This window comes from Notechis scutatus, chromosome 6 (genome assembly GCF_049901735.1).
Source record: "Notechis scutatus isolate UNSWTSFEM ecotype Mainland chromosome 6, rNotScu1.2, whole genome shotgun sequence".
In the NCBI taxonomy this organism is placed as follows: Eukaryota; Metazoa; Chordata; class Lepidosauria; order Squamata; family Elapidae; genus Notechis; species Notechis scutatus.
The window spans coordinates 37,377,591-37,397,176 of record NC_142014.1 but is presented as its reverse complement, the minus strand read 5'-3'; the positions used below and the strand labels follow the sequence as shown (position 1 = coordinate 37,397,176).

Genomic DNA, 19,586 nt, shown 5'->3' with positions numbered 1-19,586 from the left:
TAATTAATCTGATGAGCTTTTGGAGCTAACAGAGCAAATATCATAATGGCCAAGTAAATTCCATTACATTTGTTTTAGAGGGAAAGAAAGGACTTGTGGGATGGAAGATACTGCCACAGATATCTGACTCTCCAGAGGTAAAGTCTGAGTTAGGAATGTTAAAGATTTCACTTGGTTCTCATTTTGAAGTGTGCTTCAGCTAATATGCAAACTGGATTGCAATTATTCTAACTACACTTCCTTCAATTTGCAATGAAGTTCTCAGCTTAAAATATGTGCCAAAGTATATTTTTCTAAATATATATTCATTATAATGAAAAGCATTCCTGAACATAAATGTTTCATAGATACTTTTCTTTAGGATAAAATGTCATTAGAAATAGTTATTTTGTATGAAAAATTACATTCAAGACTGTGAAATTGCACAGATGCAATGTGTGGCTTAGCATAAAAACGAATGAGGTAATAGCTAAACACAGTTTATGAAATGGAAACTTACAAAATTAATTTCGTTAATTTCATTTTTGCAATTTTGGCACAATATAGTGGATGGCATTTATAACAGCACTCTCATTCCTGTTTAGGCCCTCCTCAACCAGCTGCATATATTCGAGTGAATAAAAAGGATGCAATTATTACCAAATCCACTATCCACTTCACCTTCAATTGCAGTTGGTTCAGTGATACCAATGGAGCTGTGAAGTATTTTACAGTGGTTGTGAGAGAGACTGATGGTATGTTTTCATAGAAAATAGCCTGCATTAATATGCTGCCTTTGACACCGTCTTCTACCACTGATTGGTAAAATATTACTATGATTTTATGAGTTATTCAACTCTAAGCTACTATTTAAATCCCAAAGCAAAATCCCAGAGTTATTCTTTAGAAGTCATATTACATAATATTTAGCCTCTTTCTTCCTGTCTCTCCCAACCCCCATCCTTTTCTAGGCAGTGAAAGAATGAAGCCAGAAGAGCTTCACCCTTTACCCTCTTACTTGGAATATAAACACAATAATTCCATCCAGATCTATCAGACAGATTACTTTGCAAGTAAATGTTCAGAAAGCCCAGAGAGCATTTCAAAGAGTTTTGATATTAAACTTGGAGCAGAAATGGAAAATCTGGGAGGAAAGTGTGTTGTAAATCAGCAGAAATATTGTGATGGACCATTAAAACCCAGGACTGCCTATAGGTGAGAATCACTGTAGTAATTAGGCCATGAAATACAGTGCATTATCTGCATTATCCTTTCTAGACATACTTTCATCACTGTAAATAAACAGAATCTCTTGCACCACTTGATGTTATTGTTGTAATAGCTTTTCCGTGGTCTGTCACATGGATCAATGCTATATCATGTTTGAGAATTTTGCAGTTATTAAACAAAGAAATAGTGTGAATTAAGAAGGTAACTAAACATCATCAACAATATAACAGTGTTCAGAATAATTAAATGTCATATTAATTCATCAGTAATCTCTATGTGTTCAGAGGGGCTAACTCTTTGAAGTTAAATAAACCTTTTAGGAATCAAGAGTAGATTTATATATATATATATATATATATATATATATATATATATATATATATATATATATATATATATATATATATATATATATATATATATATATATATATGAAAGGTCTGCAGGAGTTCAAACTTAGTTCTGCACAGGAGCAGTATCCTAAAAATACTGAGTGCTTAATTAAATGTGTATATGAAAGCCTTTTGTGATAATATTTTGCACTTGTCCTTAGAGATTATCAATCTTGATCAATATGAAACCACTCTTAGAATTCTAGCTACATGATTTATAACTAGAAAATACAAATTGTTGGTGTTTTTATCCAACTAAACTCCTATCCTATGGGGGAGGGGTGTTTCTCTCTTAAATTCAGGCAAGTATATCAGTTGCATAAAGGCATTGTGCATTAAATGATGTTGGTCATGTTTTAATTTAAGATGTAGGCATGTTTTATTAAGAAACATAATGATGTTTTATGTCCTAACTCTTGACTGAGCATGGGTATTAAACAAAAGGCTATTAACTAGAGTCTACTTAACATTATGATGCTTTGCAAAATCTGATACACTCTTGCTGTGCCAACAAACAAGAAATTAGGGCAAGTGTGCCAGATCCTTTGCCAATATAATATTAATCCATATTGAGTGTTTTAGAAACAGAAGGCTGCAAGAATTGTTCTCTCATTCCCTCTGTCTCTCCCCTCCTCCCTCCCTCCCTCTCTCGCTCTGCATGTGTGTGTATGTACATATGTATGTTTATACATATATGTATGTGTGTGTAAATCTTACAGAGCCAGCTATGAGTAATATTAAAAATAATGATACAAAATAAAATTTCTAAATAATAAAATATTTAATTGGATGCTATTTTGTTATTAATTACTCTCATAATTGTAAATGTATGAATATATTTCTATTCTACAGATCTTTATATAACAGAATAGATGCTTATGGCTACATTCAGAAGTCTTTCATGTCTGCGTATCCTGCAAAATAAACAGGGAATATTCTTAGAACTATACAAACAAACAGCGGAAAATTCTAATTATGAATATTCAATTTTTCAATATTGCACTAACTGAAATTCAAAGCTACTTGTAGTTTGCTTTATAAATGCACAAATGCCTAATTTGGGCACTACAATAAGCAAACCACTTGATACAAAACTTGAAGCAAAGACAGAAAGCAATATGGCTTGAGTTCCATGTCCATGTCAATTTCCATGAAAGTTAGGGATGTAAATGATAGACAGACAGACAGACAGACAGACAGACAGACAGACAGACAGACAGTCTCTTAAACTCCTGTAGTTTTCAGTACAGTGCTAGGGTAGGAAAACTATGGACTTCCAAATGTTGCTCAACTACAACTTCTAGTAATGGCCATGCTAAATAGGACCTGTGGCCCAACACCAACAACCTTCCTTCTTCTATTCTAATACAGCAGTAATTTCTATGATAACATCTGCACCTCTATCAAATAGTGTTGTGATTATAACTACCTGGGAGTTTCAATACTAGAACTTCTTGTTTTTCTTTCTAGAATCAGTATCCGGGCTTTTACTCAACTTTTTAGAGAAGATCTTAAGGAAGTCCAGAAGCCCTTGTTCACAGATACATATTTTTCTTTGCCAATTGTGACTGAGTCAGGTTGGTTTCCTTCCTATCTTTCAAATTCTGACTATAAATGAAACTGATATAATTGATTTAGTAATCATGTTACTATATTATGTAATTATTATTCTCTAGAGGAGGTAATGGTTCCTTAAGAGCCACTCTTGATTCCTTGAGTGATGATTATAGGTCAATCCCTAGCTTCATTTGGTTGAGAAAAATAAGATTGAAGAAGGTGGATTTTGAGATTATCTACACCAAAGCATTAGTAGTTTGACAATGACTTTTCTGAATTGTCTTTAAGAGGCAGCATTCCATAAAGTCACCTTGTGATCATTGGATATATTCTGTGTTTTCCAGGAAGAAGCAATTGAACTTGTGTTCAATGGTTTACAAGCATTGAAAGATGTGGAGTTGATAGTTCAGATAGAATTTTAACATCTACAGTCTTTACAGAATAGAATATATTTGAGATTCAATTCTGCTCCCAACTGAGATGCATTTGTCATTTAGAGTAAATCTCAATATTTTAATCTATATTCAGTCCATAAATTTATTGTCTATTGTCATTAGAGGGGGGAAAAGAGATAGTTTGGTGTATATGTCTAGCTCCAAGTCCCTAGTAAATTTTTCCAATATTTACATATAGGTTACTGAAATTATATGAGTGTTTAGATAGAGATTTTAAAGACCTGAAAGGCCAACTAAAAAATCATGGGCATATACACATTACTATCTGACATATGTCTTAAAAGAATATAATTATTGCGGGTATCAAAAGTCACTGTAATATCAACAGAACTAACACATGAAGTAATGGGAAAGGAAAATACCTCTGAATGTGCCTTACCAATTTAAGAATTGTAATTTTCAGTCTAAAAGATAGAAAAAATACTGTTCTATACTCATTATATAAATGGTGAATGCATTTGAAATAATGAGAATTTGATCATTTTGTACATTTAATTAAACATTTGAGAACAAAATAATACAATAAAATGTTGCTTTGTTAATTGTTCTCCTTATAATACTTACGAACATGTATAATGGAAAACTGATAAAATAGTTATTTTATTATTTATGTTAACTATTGTGGCTTAGAAAAATGGTAAACAAAGCCTTTTTAGCTTGTTCAACAAATAAACTTCTTAAAAAAACTTGTAGTTAGTAGTTTGTATGAATTAAGTCAAAAGAAGTTACCCTTACAGGTAGTTTCGCTTAATGAGTTAATGAGCTCAAAGTTACAACAGACCTCAAAAAATCCACTTATAACCTTCCTCAAAGTTACAAGAGATGCATCCCAACCCTTCCATGGTCACATGAGTGCATTTCAGCCAGTTAGCAACCAGTTTGCATTTACAACTGATTGTAACCCCCATTGGTCACATGACCATAATTTGCATATAAATATAAATATAGCTATTTTCTGGCAGAAAACAAAAAGAAAACCCTGCCCATTGGATATGATTGATTTGCTTAAGGACATATGACTCATGTAACAACCATAGGATTTGCTGAATAGCCACAACAACTCACTTAATGACCATCATAAAAATAGTTGAAAAACTGAGTGATGACCCATTTAACGATGGTAACAACTTATGACCCAATTCCATGCTCGGAAGTCAAGTATTACCTAACTATGTAAATGCATGCAGTTGTTCATTATATCATATGACAAAGGATTATGAATAGACTCTATGTGTTATTTCTCTTTTTTATCTCATACAATTATTTCAGAGTCTTCATTTGGAGTTGTAGAAGGCATGAGCACTGGTTTATTCTTAATAATTATGGTTATGGCTATTACTGGATTGCTTGTTTGCAGACGAAAAATAAAGTGAGTTGAAATTTATATTTCATTCTTTCCTGTGTCAAAGGTAGCTTTACTTTCCCAATTATTACAGTAGTAATTTCCAAACTCTACATGTATTTAAATCAGGATATATGGACAAATATTCACTTAATGATTTGGTGGCATAAGTCAATTCATAAGTCAGAGTCAATTCCATAATGTGAAGATGAGATGAATTGTGTTCAAGGCTGCAGTGAAACAGAGGATTTTGATGTTAGAAAGTTCCATTTGTTTTCATTGCTCTTGCAATGAAATTACAAAAGAAAGCCCCTTTCCTGGTCAAACAAAATAATATTGATTCTTCTAAGCATTCGGTATAATCCTGAACAAATTCTTGTATTACAGAAGTGGCCATGAAAGAGCAACAGCAAAACTAAGCATTCGTATGGATAGGCCATCAGTTCATTTGAATTTGGGACAAAAAGGGTAAGGTTGACTATTTTGCATTTTGCCTACCACATGGACAGTATCTTTACTTAATCACCAGCTGACCTGTTATTTTTTTCTTTTCCAAACATCTTAAAGGAGCCGGAAGACATCAAGGTAAGAGTCAATAGCAAGTTACTTAAGAACTTTTTTTTCATTAATTGTTTGATTCTTACCTTGCTGACAGATTTTTCTCTTCTTTGAATGTTTTAGCCTAATAAAAGTAAATCAGTTTGAAATGCATTTCACCAAACTTCAGGCAGATTCAAACTACCTCCTATCTAAAGAATATGAGGTAAGGACCATGGAGAATGCAAAAAAAAAAAAAGCAACCATGTTCTATTCCCATTTAGCCTTGGCTAGCAAATGTTGTATTATAAAAGGCACATATTAATGCATGTAGTTTATTTATTCAATTTCTATATAATCTATTTTCATCTCCTTTATTTATATAGGATCTAAAGGATGTGGGTCGAAACCAATCATGTGACATAGCACTTTTGCCAGAGAACCGAGGGAAGAACCGATATAATAATATATTACCCTGTAAGTTATAATGTTGAATGTGAGCCATTAATTCTTTTCTATTTGTGTATTTTTTCACCAAGAACAAGCAACATCTTACTACTAGAATTCACTTATAATTGAAAATAGTATTTTATTTTTTATATTTTACAAAGTATGTGGATCATTTAATATCTTAGGTGGAAGGTATGACTTTACTTCAAGTTAATACAATCTAAACTTGATTTTTAATGTGTCTAGATGAAGGACATTAATGTTGATTGGATGAATAGTAAATATTTCTATTTCTGTGGTAAAGGAAAGTAAAGGAAATTAATAACTGTATATAATGATTCATATTTTTATTATTATAATAAACCCTTCTTATAGATGACACAACAAGAGTGAAACTTTCAAATGTAGATGATGACCCATGTTCTGACTATATCAATGCAAGCTACATCCCAGTAAGTGATCTATATTTCCTTTATATGGACTCTTTAAAAAAGGATACTGTTTTTTCATCCAAAGAGAAGTTCTTATAACTCTAAAGTCTTCCTGTCCATGTCTTCCAATCAGTCAAATTCTATGTAGGGTGCATAGGGATTCACAAACTAGTTTCCATAAAATGGAAATTCCATTACCACTAAAGGCCACATACTGAACATGTTTTTTTCAGATGTAGCTACTTTTAATCTTTAGAAGTAGATACAGCAGATTATTAGAGATAGCACCACAGTTTGAGGATATATTTCATGCAGAAAACACATAGATGCTATGAATTAAAAGGAAAGATGACATGGTGTTTGCAATAAAGGAAAACAAATTGTCATATGAGTATTCTTATGTAGCTTCTATAATCTATAATTACTTGAGTCAGTGATAAGTGTTGGAAGTGATGGTGGGAATTAGAGTCCAAATGTATCTTAGTTATGTAGCTTTAAAATGATATATACAGAATAGGAGCATTTTAGAAACCATGAAATTGGAAGAAGAGAAATTTAATCTAGCTGAAACATTTTCCTCTGGAAAATAGAATTGTCTTTGTTCATAATTTTGTCCAGGTTTTGACATTATTGTTATTTTGGTTTTTGTGTATTGTTGTATGATTGATCCTGACTAGTAAAAAGACGAAGTTGCTTCTTTGAGACAAAGTAATCTTAATAGTTCTTTTCATCCTGATGACTGCATGGATATTCCCTCTCCATATCTGAAGTATGAATACTGTGTTTTAAAACCAAGAGTAGGGAAAGTTATCTCTGGTTACTATGGCACTATCTGAACTAATCATAGCCTTTGAATCAACAGGGCAATAATTTCCGTAGGGAATACATTGCAACTCAAGGACCTTTGCCTGGCACAAAGGATGATTTCTGGAAAATGGCATGGGAACAGAATGTTCATAATGTTGTCATGGTAACCCAGTGTGTTGAGAAGGGCCGGGTGAGTGGTTTTCTTACTTGTTAATTACTTCACAAAAAGATTATATCATCTAGCACTGATAAAATGCCAATGATAGCATCCATGACAGAACTTGTTGCAAATCACAGTGTGGTAGAAGCTTTACAATTTATGCAAAAAAGACACACATAAGAAATCCATTTAGCTGTTTGGCTTGGGATCATTATTTATAGCCTTTTCACAAGTTTTTAGACCATTACCCAAACTAATGGAGGCATATTCCATGTGAAAAGAAGGGAAAGCTTGATAGAGGGGTCAGTATTCAGTGGTATCAAATATTCACACACCACTAATGCACAGGATCCTTGTTTCCATAAAATTCTACATACACATGATAAATTACACCCAAATATTGCATGAGTGAATTTTCTCACAGAAACATCTACCTATGGAATGGGACAAAGAAATGATATGAATTGGTTTGCATTTTGCCAAACCCCAGTTAAATTGGTGTTGGAGTGTTGGAAGATCTTATAGACAACGATCTCTCATTCCTTGATTGGCAATTTCTATTCACTGGATGCAATACTGTTGAAGACCATTACAACATATTTTTACTTGAAGTCAAAAGAGTCATCAAACTATATGTACCAATAACAACTAAAAAAAAACAGAAAAAACAGATTACCCATAATAATAAGGAAGCTTCAATCCAAAAAGAGATCACTTTGGTGGAAAAACAAATCTGGTCACATTGCCAACTTCAAAAGCCGATACAAAAATTTATGCCACCAGATAAAGACTGAATGCACCAATTATCACATTAAACAAGAGGAAAAACTTCTACGCACCAATTCCACCCGTGCTTTCTACAATTTTGTAAGCAACAAATTAAAAGACTCAAGGTCCATCCCACCCCTGAAAGTACTTAATGGTAAAGACTGCAACGACGACACCATTAAAGCCAACCTGTTTAACACATTCTTTGGCTCAGTATTTGTAAACAGCAATGGATCATGCCCAGTATTTCCTAGTCAAACCACAGACAACTACAATGATCTAATACCTATCGATTTTACAGAAGACAATGTTGAAAAAGCACTATGCAATCTAAAACCATCTCTATCTATTGGACGGGACGGAATATGTGCCTACTTCTTAAAAAAGCTATCTACTGCCATAGCCGAACCTCTAAACATAATCTTTGAAAAATCTTTCAGGACCAGCTCCTTGCCAAAACTATGGTCACAAGCCACAGTCATCCCCATCTTCAAAAAGGAAGATCCCAGCCTAGTTGAAAATTACAGACCAATCTCATTATGTTGAGTCACCCGTAAAGTCATGGAATCAATTATGAGCCAATCCATTACCCTCCACTTAGAGACAAACAACCTACTCTCTAATAAACAATTTGGTTTCAGAAGAAAAAACTATCCTGCAATCTGCAACTCTTACACTGCAGAAACATATGGACTACACAACTCAATCAGGGCAAAGCAATAGATGCAATCTACATAGACTTCTGTAAAGCCTTTGATTCAGTGATACATGACAAACTACTCCTAAAACTAAAATTTTATGATATGTCTGGACACCTGCATAACTGGATAGAAGCATTCCTGTCAAACAGACAACAAATGGTCAAAATTGGGAGCATCCTATCAAATTCTGTACTGTCAACAGTGGTGTCCCTCAAGGCAGTGTTCTAGGACCAACTCTCTTCATATTTTACATAAATGACCTCTGTGATCATATTAAGAGCAACTGCGTTCTCTTTGCTGATGATGTAATGCTATTCAACACCATAGACAATACTGCTACCCTCCAAAAAGACCTCGACTATGTATCAGAATGGTCAAATAAATGGCAACTTCAAATCTCAACAAATAAATGCTCTGTCTTACATATTGGCAAAAAAAATACAGGCTGAATAGTCAAGACCTTGTTGATGATCCAAACTCTGTCAAGGATCTTGGAGTACTCATCTCTAATGATCTAAGTGCTAGAGCCCACTGTAACTACATAGCCAAAAAGGCATTAAGAGTTGTTAACCTAATCTTACGTAGCTTTTTCTCTGGTAATATCACACTACTAACTAGAGCATACAAAACATTTGCTAGACCAATACTCGAATACAGCTCATCAGTCTGGAACCCACATTACGTATCCGATATTAGCACAGTTGAGAAAATCCAGAAATATTTCACAAGGAGAGTTCTCCACTCCTTTACTTGTTGCAGAATACCTTATGCCATCAGACTTGAAACTCTAGACCTAGAAAACCTAGAACTACACCGCCTTCGGTCTGATCTAAGTATAGTATATAAAATCATACATTGCAATGTCCTACCTGTCAATGAATACTTCAGCTTCAACCATAACAATACAAGAGCAAACAATAGATACAAACTCAAGGTTACTCACACCAAACTTGATTGCAGGAAATACAACTTCAGCAACAGAGTGGTCAATGTCTGGAATACTCTACCTGACTCTGTGGTTTCTTCCCCAAACCCCAAAAACTTTAACCTTAGACTTTCTACTATTGACCTCACCCCTTTCCTAAGAGGTCTGTAGGGGGTGTGCATAAGCGCACCAATGTGCCTACCGTCCCTGTCCTATTGTTTATTTTATTTTTCTTATATGTATCCATGTATTCATAACTATGTTTTTACTTATACCTATAATCTTGTAAGCAATTGACAAACCAAATAAAATAAATAAAAATAAAATAAAGATCCAATAAAACCCAGAATGCTGAAGGCAGCTGTAGAAAGTTGATTGTGCTCACTTCTCATTTTTTGTAGACAATTCTAGTCTTTTCAAATAAAAGGAACAAATCTGAATCTAAGCTATAATGTTGTGCAGAGTTGTTACCTACTCACAAAAATATTGACAAAAAATGAAGCTTCATGAAGATTTATTTATTCATTTACTTCCCTTTTTAAATGGCTTTTCATTCATATGGTGGTATTCAAGAATATGATCATTTTTATCAGGCAAATTCCATGTCGACATAAAGCTGACAAGTACAATTAAAATGGGCAGTTTTATCTTTATTAGGAGAAGATGTAGAATAGATTGAATTCGCAAATGCTAAATCATAAGCAAGCAAAAGGATGTGGTTAGCACCAACTCTGCATACTACCTAAGAGGAAGAGATTTTGCCACAATATTACATTGAGCTTCAAAAATAAGAAGAGTTTCATAGCCATAAAAATATTCAGGACACAATATCGTGCCTTGTTGCTTTCTGCTCCTTCCTGAGGTTTCGCACAAGGTTTATCTATATTTTAAATTTAAGAAATTTAAGAAAAGACCAGTGCAGAATGATGTTTCTTGATGTATCAATTTCACTTATGGCTAACATATTTTTTCCTAGTTGAAGCTTCTTGGTTATTTTCAAAGCCAGACTATATGAATCATATATGGTAATAATAAAAAAATTAATAGAACATGAACTATTAGGTATTAGGTAAACAGCATACAGAACTTATTACATTTTAACTAGTCAAAGCTGCGAAAGAGCAGAATGATCCAGAAGCTTCCAACATCAAAATACAAGACCTGATAAAAGTCTTTCAGGCTATACATCTATTTCTTCATTTAGATTAGAACAAGTTGTGCAGATGCAACAGAACCCACCTATCACAAGATCTCCATCTGACTAGAATGGTTTCTATGGTTTCTTGACCTAGCTCAGCATCTGCACCACTTCATCTGACCCAAATAAGGACAAATAGAGCTGAGTGTTACTAATATATTAATAATCTTGGTTTATCACTTTACCTCATATAGATCCTTAAAAACAAAAAAATAAGATGATCAAGCAATGTTCCTTGCCCGGCTATCCCAATTTAACACAGCATTGGGTACATTTACTATAGGAAGACAGATTCTGATTGACTCCATGAAATGTTGGCAACAAATGACTGTGGCACTTATGGTGTATGCAAACTACTAGTCCTTGACTTACAAAAGTTAATTTGGTGGCTGTTTGAAGGCACTGAAGTGTGACCATTGTTTATACTTACAACTATTACAGCATCCTCATGGTCATGTGGTTAAATTTCAGCTGCTTGGCAGCTGACTCATATTTATGGTGATTGCAGTGTCCTGGGGTCATGTGATTCTCTTTTGCAACCTTCTGACAAGCAAAGTCAGTGGGGAAGCCAGATTCATTCAACAACCATGCTCCTAATTTAACAACTAGAGTGATTCATTTGATCGTTGTGGCAAGAAAGGATGTAAAAAGGGGCAAAATTCAATAACAATTGTCTTGATTAGCAACTGAAATTTTGGGCTCAATTATGGTCGTACGTCAAGGACTACCTGTAAACTTATAGTTGCACATAGCACATAGGATCGATCAAATCATGTGTTGCACCAAAGCTACTGCAAAGAGCAAAGCAGACCGGTCTGAAACAGAGAGGGCACTTCTTGCTTCTTACTGGTTTGATTTAAATACAGAAAAGTATTGATTTAGACTTTTTTTATTCCACCTTTACAGTATTATTTTTATAAATAGTTTAAATTGGTGAACTTACCTAATACTCCTTATTTTTCCCACAACAACCCTGGAAGGTGATTTGGACTGAGAGAGAGGGACTGGCACAAAGTCACCCAGCAAAGCCATTCACAGTCTCCTGGTTTCTAGTCTCGTGCTTGTACATTCTTCTCTAGATTAGGAAAATCAGACTATAAACCTGTATCTGGAACTCTGCACAATTTGCTTTAAAATTAAATTATATATTCATTGATCTCTACAAAGCAACTTGTTTTGTTTCAACGAAGAGATTTGGCCAAGGAGGTGCTGTGATTCTCTTCACAGAAATGAAGTGATGCCATTCACCTTAGCAAAACCATTTTCATTGCCTCAAACTTCTTCAGTTCAGTGCTATAGGTGAAGGGTTCTTCCCCATTTCTGCAATCAGACTCTGAACTTTCTCACTTAGCACTAGTCAAATACTCCCATGGTGGCCTGAAGCATGCACCAAAACAATCCAGCCTGAATCAAAGATGCTTTTTCAGGAGGCAACTGGACTTCCTTGTTTTTTTTCTTTTGAAGACGTTTCGCTTCTCATTCAAGAAGCTTCTTCAGCTCTGACAGGATAGTGGGGAATGGAAGGATTTTTATTCCTTGCAGACAGCTGATAATTTGCATCCTTTTAGAGGGTCCTTGAGGCCACTTGGAGATTTATTTGTGTCCCCAGGGTCACCTGAGTAGTGCTTCTGGTTCCTGTAGTCTACAAGTTTTCCTCTGGAAATCCATTCCTACTCCCACACCATTCAAAGAGTGTTCATCCTAAATTGTATAGCTTAAAAAGTCTGGATGAGAAGCAAAACATCTTCAAAAGAAAAAACAAGTCCAATTGCCTCCTGAAAAAGAACCTTTGGGACATCCATGATGTGGATGACTGAGAATCTCTACAGACTTTTAAATCCAGCCTGAAGTATCATAACATACATGTTGTGATTACTCCAAACTTAATGATTTTAATATGAGCTATGGTATAGTTACACAGTATTTGCTAAAGATTCCCAAAAAGCTTTGACAAGCTTCAGGAAGTTCAAAGCCAGATAAGCAGTTGGCAAACCTACAGTATTACCTCTGCTGAAGCCACTCAATCTAGAAGTACCATAGCCAGATCTGAAGGAGAAGCACTGAAGCACAATAATGCAAACTAACATGTTTGCTTCGATTTGCTGTTAAAAATGAGGAGGATATCAACTTCTTTGAGAGGATGTCTTGCTCCAACTTCCTGCAAAGTGGAGCATCCCTTTGAAGAATGCCACAACTATTCAGCCGTATAGTGATAAATTCAGCTTGTAATTTTAAAAGCAAACTTTTTTCAAATTTCTAGGTAAAATGTGATCATTATTGGCCCTTTGACCAGGATTCTTTATATTATGGTGATTTAATAGTCCAGATGCTATCTGAATCAGTCCTCCCAGAATGGACGATAAGAGAGTTTAAGATTTCCAGTGTAAGTATTTCCAACTGTTTAATCAAATATTTCAAAGAAAATACACTATTTCATTTTATTGTTAAATGTGAAAGAAATACTATATTAAGGATGCAGCTCCATGTCTATTTAAGGTAACACTTTCAACTCCCAATATGTAGTCCATTATAGATTTATGACATCAATATGGTCTGAAGTGGTCAATTTTTCCACATTTTTTTCTTCCCACTCTGACTAATATCCCTGATATTTCCTAAATGTGGCCACTCAACCAAATAACCTGCTCTAAACCTCCTTAGCCAGCCAGACAGCTACATCGATTAATCTAAGAATGGATTTCCAGTAAATCCATTTGAGTTTCCTTCTAAGGAAACTTACTGAATATTGTTCTACTAATCTATTTCTTATATATAATTCAATGATGTGAATTGATGTTTGTGAAGTGAAAAATATTACAATATCTTATATTGAAGTGATAACATGGATATTTCAAGAAATCAACCTGTGATTTATTTCTCAACATGTCAGCTTTATTATGCTTTAGAAATAATTGAACGTTTTTATTTTATACCAGTAAAGCAGCCATTATGTACTTATACTTTATGAAAAATTTTCTCCAAAACTTAGCACATGTTCATGTGTTCTATAGTGTCTGTTTCCCAGGCTAATTATTATATTTATTTTATTGACTTAATAGGAAGAGCAGCTTGATTCCTCTAGACTTATTCGTCAATTCCACTACACTGTATGGCCAGACCATGGTGTACCAGAAACTACTCAGTCACTCATTCAGTTTGTGAGGACTGTAAGAGATTATATCAATCGGACTCCTCAGGCTGGGCCAACCGTAGTTCATTGCAGGTATGAGCTGCACAACAGTATTTTCAAAAATACACAGATACCTTCATTTAAAAAAATGATTTTGCTCCTTTCCAAAGGGCAACAGCAAACCTTGAATCATTAAATTTCATTCATAAAAAGGAATATCAATCCTAGTTTAGCTTGAACTAATTATCCATAAGACATTGGCCAAAAAAGATGTGGGGATATAATCTGGAGTGGCATTGTTCTTGTTTTCTCTTTCAGTGCCGGTGTTGGTCGAACAGGGACATTCATTGCACTGGATCGACTTCTTCAACAGTTGGACTCAAAGGATTCTGTGGATATTTATGGGGCAGTGTATGATCTCAGGCTTCACAGGGTTCACATGGTTCAAACAGAGGTAAACTTTAACAATAGAATGGTAATATAGTATTGTCAAAATGGCTAAAGATCTCCAGCTAACTATATAACATTGAAACCTATAGAAGACAACTAGTGTCTCTTTTCCTTCTTGATCCCTAAGTCTTCACTTCTTTCCTACCATCATCTCGCTATCTATCTTGCCCTAAATTTTATGACCTAAGTTCTCTCCAGTCTTTCATTTCATGACTCCTCTTCTTCTGTTATCTTAGACTTCTGACTTCTCTCATACTTTCTTTCATCAACTCTGCTCCCCGGCTCTTTGTCCACTCAGCCTCTTCACAGTTAATTATAATGCTTCCCAATTTCCCATCAACAGCACACTTTTATTAATGCGTATATTTATTGGTTTTAAATCCTATGTTTCTGGACCACTGCCTACCAAGAACAGTTTACAATATAATATGCACAATTCTAGATGAATAAAATACTCTACTATAGGACTTTCCAAGCTTCACCTTTTCCCATTTTCCCTCAAATCTGATCTCCTCTGCATTTTTTTTTTAAACTTTTAACTTGTGTCTCCTTCTCCTGTTAACCTCATAAATTGCTTGTTTTCTCTTCTAACAGAGGCAATGCATACTTGCCTTGTCAAATATCTTTCCTCCATTCTCTAACTCAGGGATCCTGCCCCTCTCCCAGTCTTCATGCATCAATACATGCCAATATAGGAAAGGGCAAGCAGCAGGTGAACCCCGACTCCTTTTTACAATTTTGTGCTGCTAACTTTGAAGTTGTAATTGCCAAAAACTGGCCATACAGTTTACCACAATTCTGAGAGTTAATATGTGGTGTTACAAAAAACCCAGCAATGATATAGGGTCAACACAGTTGAGAAGTAGAAAAAAAGAAATCTGATCCTGGCCTTAATGGAAAATTCTGCCCTTTATTTCATCATCAGCTTTGAAAAGATTGTTGTGAGTGCCTGGATTTCAAACCTACAAAACCTGTGACTTTATCATCAACCCTGATACTGATCAGATTAGAGTTTATACAACAATGGCAATACTCTTCATGTTCTTCATCTTCTATGCCACCAGCCTCACTTAGACCTATGATTTACAATTGCCTATATCTTCATTTTTACAGATAAGAGTGCTTAATTATTTAACTTTTCAACTTTGAGAAGAAACTAATTGCCTAATTAACTATTAAGGAGCATGGCACCAATCTCATGAAAAATGCGGTTCTTTATAAAGAGTGGAAGGATGCGAAAACCATTTTCACCAATTCTGACATAAAGCCAAATTCACTATCCATTTGTATGATAATAATTTATAGACCCCCTAGAAATAATTCAGATAAATAAGCTGGGTTCTTTTTCCACTGGGCAAAATAGGGGTTGCTATTTCAGGGTATTGGTCTTAGTGAGAAAAAGAGAGGCAATGTTTTCAAAGATGACATTCACAATGCTCTGAGAATGAATGTTCAAAAAAGTAATCTGATAAACAGCTGTTCAAGTAGGATATCAAATAGGTGAGAAGCTCATAGGTGTAAGCTGGGAAACCATAATTCCCCTTTAATGTGCTTTTATTTATTTATTTATTTATGAAGTCTTGCCATAACTCATTTTTACATTTAAAAGAAGAAATCAGTATACTTAGCAAGTTGTGCATGATTGGAAAACAAGCGAGAAGGGCAGATTGTTGTTTTTATGCAAAAAAGTGCAGAAAACTTATTCATATGATGGTATATTATTAGTTGGATTCTAAAAGAAACTATTGTTTTGTTATCTTAGAACCCTAGAATAGAATCTTCTATTATTATAACTTATTCTTAATTAATATATTAATGGAGAGTGAATAGTAATAACTTAGGTTTTGATTAATTGGTTAAACTACATTGAGAATTAAGCATTAAATGTGTTGGAACATAGAAATAATGTATTATTATTGAAGTGGAATAAGGAAACACAACCTTCCACATGTCTGAAGGAAGAGGCCAGATTGTATTTTTTCCAATATACTATGTTTTAAGAGGGGCGCAATGGCTCAGCAGTTAAAAATGCTGAATTTATCAGCTAGATAGCTGACAGCCCGGGTTCAAGACCCGAGTGCCTATGCTATAGGATGAGCTCCCGTTACTTGGCCCAGCTTCTGCCCAACTAGCAGTTCAAAACCATGCAAATGCAATTCAATTAATAAGTAGCACTTCAATGGGAAGGTAACAGTGTTCCATGCACTTTAGCGTATAGTCCTGCTGGCCACATGACCACGGAAATTGTCTTCAGATAATTCTGGCTTCCTCAGCCAAGAAATGGAGATGCCCTAGACTCAGACATGACTGACAGGGAGACGTTTACCTTTTTACTATGTTTTATATATGTTGGAGATGAACCTGCTAATAGCTAAAAGCTTATAGGGGAAAAGGTCTATTTTTTAATATATATTTCCTCTTCATTGTAGTGTCAATATGTATATTTACATCAATGTGTGAGAGATGTCTTAAGAGCAAGAAAGCTACGCAGTGAGCAAGAAAATCCCTTGTTCCCAATATATGAAAATGTGAATCCAGAGTATCCCAGAGGTAAGAATGAATGTAATGAGCTTTACAAATATTCACAGCATTATGCTTAATAAATCATTTCCATCAATATTTTGTTTTAGTTATTTTGTCCCTTTGTTTCTTTTCTTCCTGGTATCATTACTGATATTAATCTGATAACACCACATTTATGTTTGTATAAAAGTTCAACAACAAACAACAATACAACAGTAAAATTAATTAAAACCAGTAACAGTGGAAAGGCTGGTTAAAGATACGCATTGATAACATTTTCTTAAATACTGGTTGAATGGAAGCCTGACCCATAAGCCTGGATAGAACTGAGAGTTTGTTCACTGTAAATTACTGGCAGGTTCATTTGTCATGAATATGTTCAATTGCCATAGACTGAGGAGGAAAGCAGTACCATTGTGTGCATTGGTTCTCACTGTGCCACCTTTCTTCATTTGGTTCTTTGGATCTACTGCTTTAACACCAGTAGTGGGATTCAAAAAATTTTTACTACCAGTTCTGTGGGCATGACTTGGTGGGCGTGGCAGGGGAAGGAGACTATAAAATCTCCAGTCAGAGGTGGTATTTGCCAGTTCTCCGAACTACTCAAAATTTCCGCTACTGGTTCTCCAGAACTGGTCAGAACCTGCTGAATACCACTTCTGTTTAACACAATATTTGCTCTGCTCAAGTTATCCCTCAATATAGCGTCATTGAAACAGGTGTGTATTTATGAACCATTTTTTCATTGAATTGGATATCAATAAAATTTAGTGGGTAAGTTTTATATCACCCTACTGCTAGGCTTCTTAAGTTCTATTTTTAATGCAGTGATATTCCAGTGATATTTTTGTATATCCTTTTCTGGAGATGATGTTGTTCAAACAAAATCTGACACATTGAATTATGCAAACAAATCATCTTAACAGAAAACACTGGTTTTCTTTTCTCTCTTTTCACACTTAAAATTTTGCTCCTGTGGGAAGGTATACACAAAAGAATTTAAAATCTTTCATTTTACACTTTGGAGGGAAGACCTAGATAATAATCAGTTGTATATTGTTATTGTATATTCACAATCTGTTTGATTAACAACCTGTACATCATCCAGGAACTTCTGTTATTTTAGCTTTGTTGAATTATACTGAGTTGTACTAAAGAGATTAATGAACTGTACAGAGAAAGAAACTTGTAATTTTTTTTAATGTTGTGTGTTAAATTTTATAATATACATTTCACACAAATATACAGACCTATTTAACTCTCATGAGTTTTCATTCTTTTTGTAATTAATTTAAAGCTTTTGAAAATTCTCTGTTACAATGGCAATGCTCTATATTGTAATACAGTTTCTTGGAAATCTGTAAAAGAAATCTCTTTTGCTGAATCTTATAGTAGGGGGAAAAGTTGAATGTTTTGTCTATTATTCTAAGATAAAGTTGCATTTTATATGCATATACAGTTCTATATTATTTATGGTGTCATATCATTTATATTTTACTCCATACAATCACTACTGTACTTTCATAAGAATGTATTCACCGGGTTAAATTGAAAATCATTCTCTGTACTTTTCTAATTACAGTTTTCTTTTTGATTTCAGATGCTGTTTATTCAAGGCACTAAAGCTGAAACAGATTCTTGCTTTTTTGCAGTACTATCTGTTAGGTTTTTTTAAATTAAGTTTTAAAAATATTTTATGCACTACAAGTGCCAGACATGTTTGAAGCTGTTTATAATTTATTAGTCTGGTGATATTTTAAAATACATAATTTAAATATAATGGATATTGTTGTAGATAAATATTTTTTGATATGTAAATATGTTTTATCTATATTGTTTATATTATTCTTCAGATAATACTATTTTTCTATGTTAAAATTATTTTAATGAAATATTCCTTATAAACTATCTTATGTGGAAAATGAATCAAGACTTATAAATGTGATTTCCCCCCCCCCCCCAAATCATCCTTTAAACCTAAGATATGATTCATATCTTGATCTAGCCATCTTTGTACACATCTGAAATACAAACTGCATATCCCAAGTTCTCCAACAAAGTCAGGTTTCCTAGACTTTTGAAAATAAAAGGTTTTGCTTTAATAACCTTATTGAGAGCCCTCATAGTTGCAGAAATAAGTATATTATTTTCTTCATGGCCTAATATGAGATAGCTACCTCAAACCACAGAAGTCAAGGGGAGTAGAATCAATATAGCTGTGTCTATAATGTGATCTTCCCTCTACTTTCAAAATTGTTGTGCATCTCCCAGAATCACCTGTAAAGAGCTTGGCAGAGAAAGAAGAAAGAAAGAAAGAAAGAAAGAAAGAAAGAAAGAAAGAAAGAAAGAAAGAAAGAAAGAAAGAAAGAAAGAAAGAAAGAAAGAAAGAAAAGGGAGGGAGGGAGGGAGGGAGGAAGGAAGGAAGGGAGGGAGGAAGGAAAAAACTAAAACTTAAACCTAAAACTAAAATCTTATGGTATCTCTGGACAACTGCATAACTGGATAGAAGCATTCCTGTCAAACAGACAGAACAGACAAAATTGGGAGTGTC

General features: G+C 34.2%; 1 protein-coding gene across 2 annotated transcripts in view; it reads left to right on the top strand.

The window, feature by feature from the left end:
• Positions 1 to 18,961, top strand: part of PTPRB (protein tyrosine phosphatase receptor type B) — a 77,698-nt gene extending 58,737 nt beyond the window's left edge. For both annotated transcript variants that reach the window (XM_026667725.2, XM_026667726.2), the window contains 15 exons: positions 585 to 734; positions 951 to 1,194; positions 3,072 to 3,178; positions 4,883 to 4,982; positions 5,343 to 5,423; positions 5,523 to 5,540; positions 5,637 to 5,718; positions 5,879 to 5,969; positions 6,318 to 6,394; positions 7,236 to 7,370; positions 13,193 to 13,315; positions 13,992 to 14,155; positions 14,381 to 14,516; positions 16,942 to 17,062; positions 18,636 to 18,961. In XM_026667725.2, the coding sequence (XP_026523510.2) occupies positions 585 to 734; positions 951 to 1,194; positions 3,072 to 3,178; positions 4,883 to 4,982; positions 5,343 to 5,423; positions 5,523 to 5,540; positions 5,637 to 5,718; positions 5,879 to 5,969; positions 6,318 to 6,394; positions 7,236 to 7,370; positions 13,193 to 13,315; positions 13,992 to 14,155; positions 14,381 to 14,516; positions 16,942 to 17,062; positions 18,636 to 18,658 (1,652 nt within the window). In that variant the 3' untranslated portion in view covers positions 18,659 to 18,961. The remainder of the gene's footprint in view (positions 1 to 584; positions 735 to 950; positions 1,195 to 3,071; positions 3,179 to 4,882; positions 4,983 to 5,342; positions 5,424 to 5,522; positions 5,541 to 5,636; positions 5,719 to 5,878; positions 5,970 to 6,317; positions 6,395 to 7,235; positions 7,371 to 13,192; positions 13,316 to 13,991; positions 14,156 to 14,380; positions 14,517 to 16,941; positions 17,063 to 18,635) is intronic.
• Positions 18,962 to 19,586: the final 625 nt, after the last annotated feature.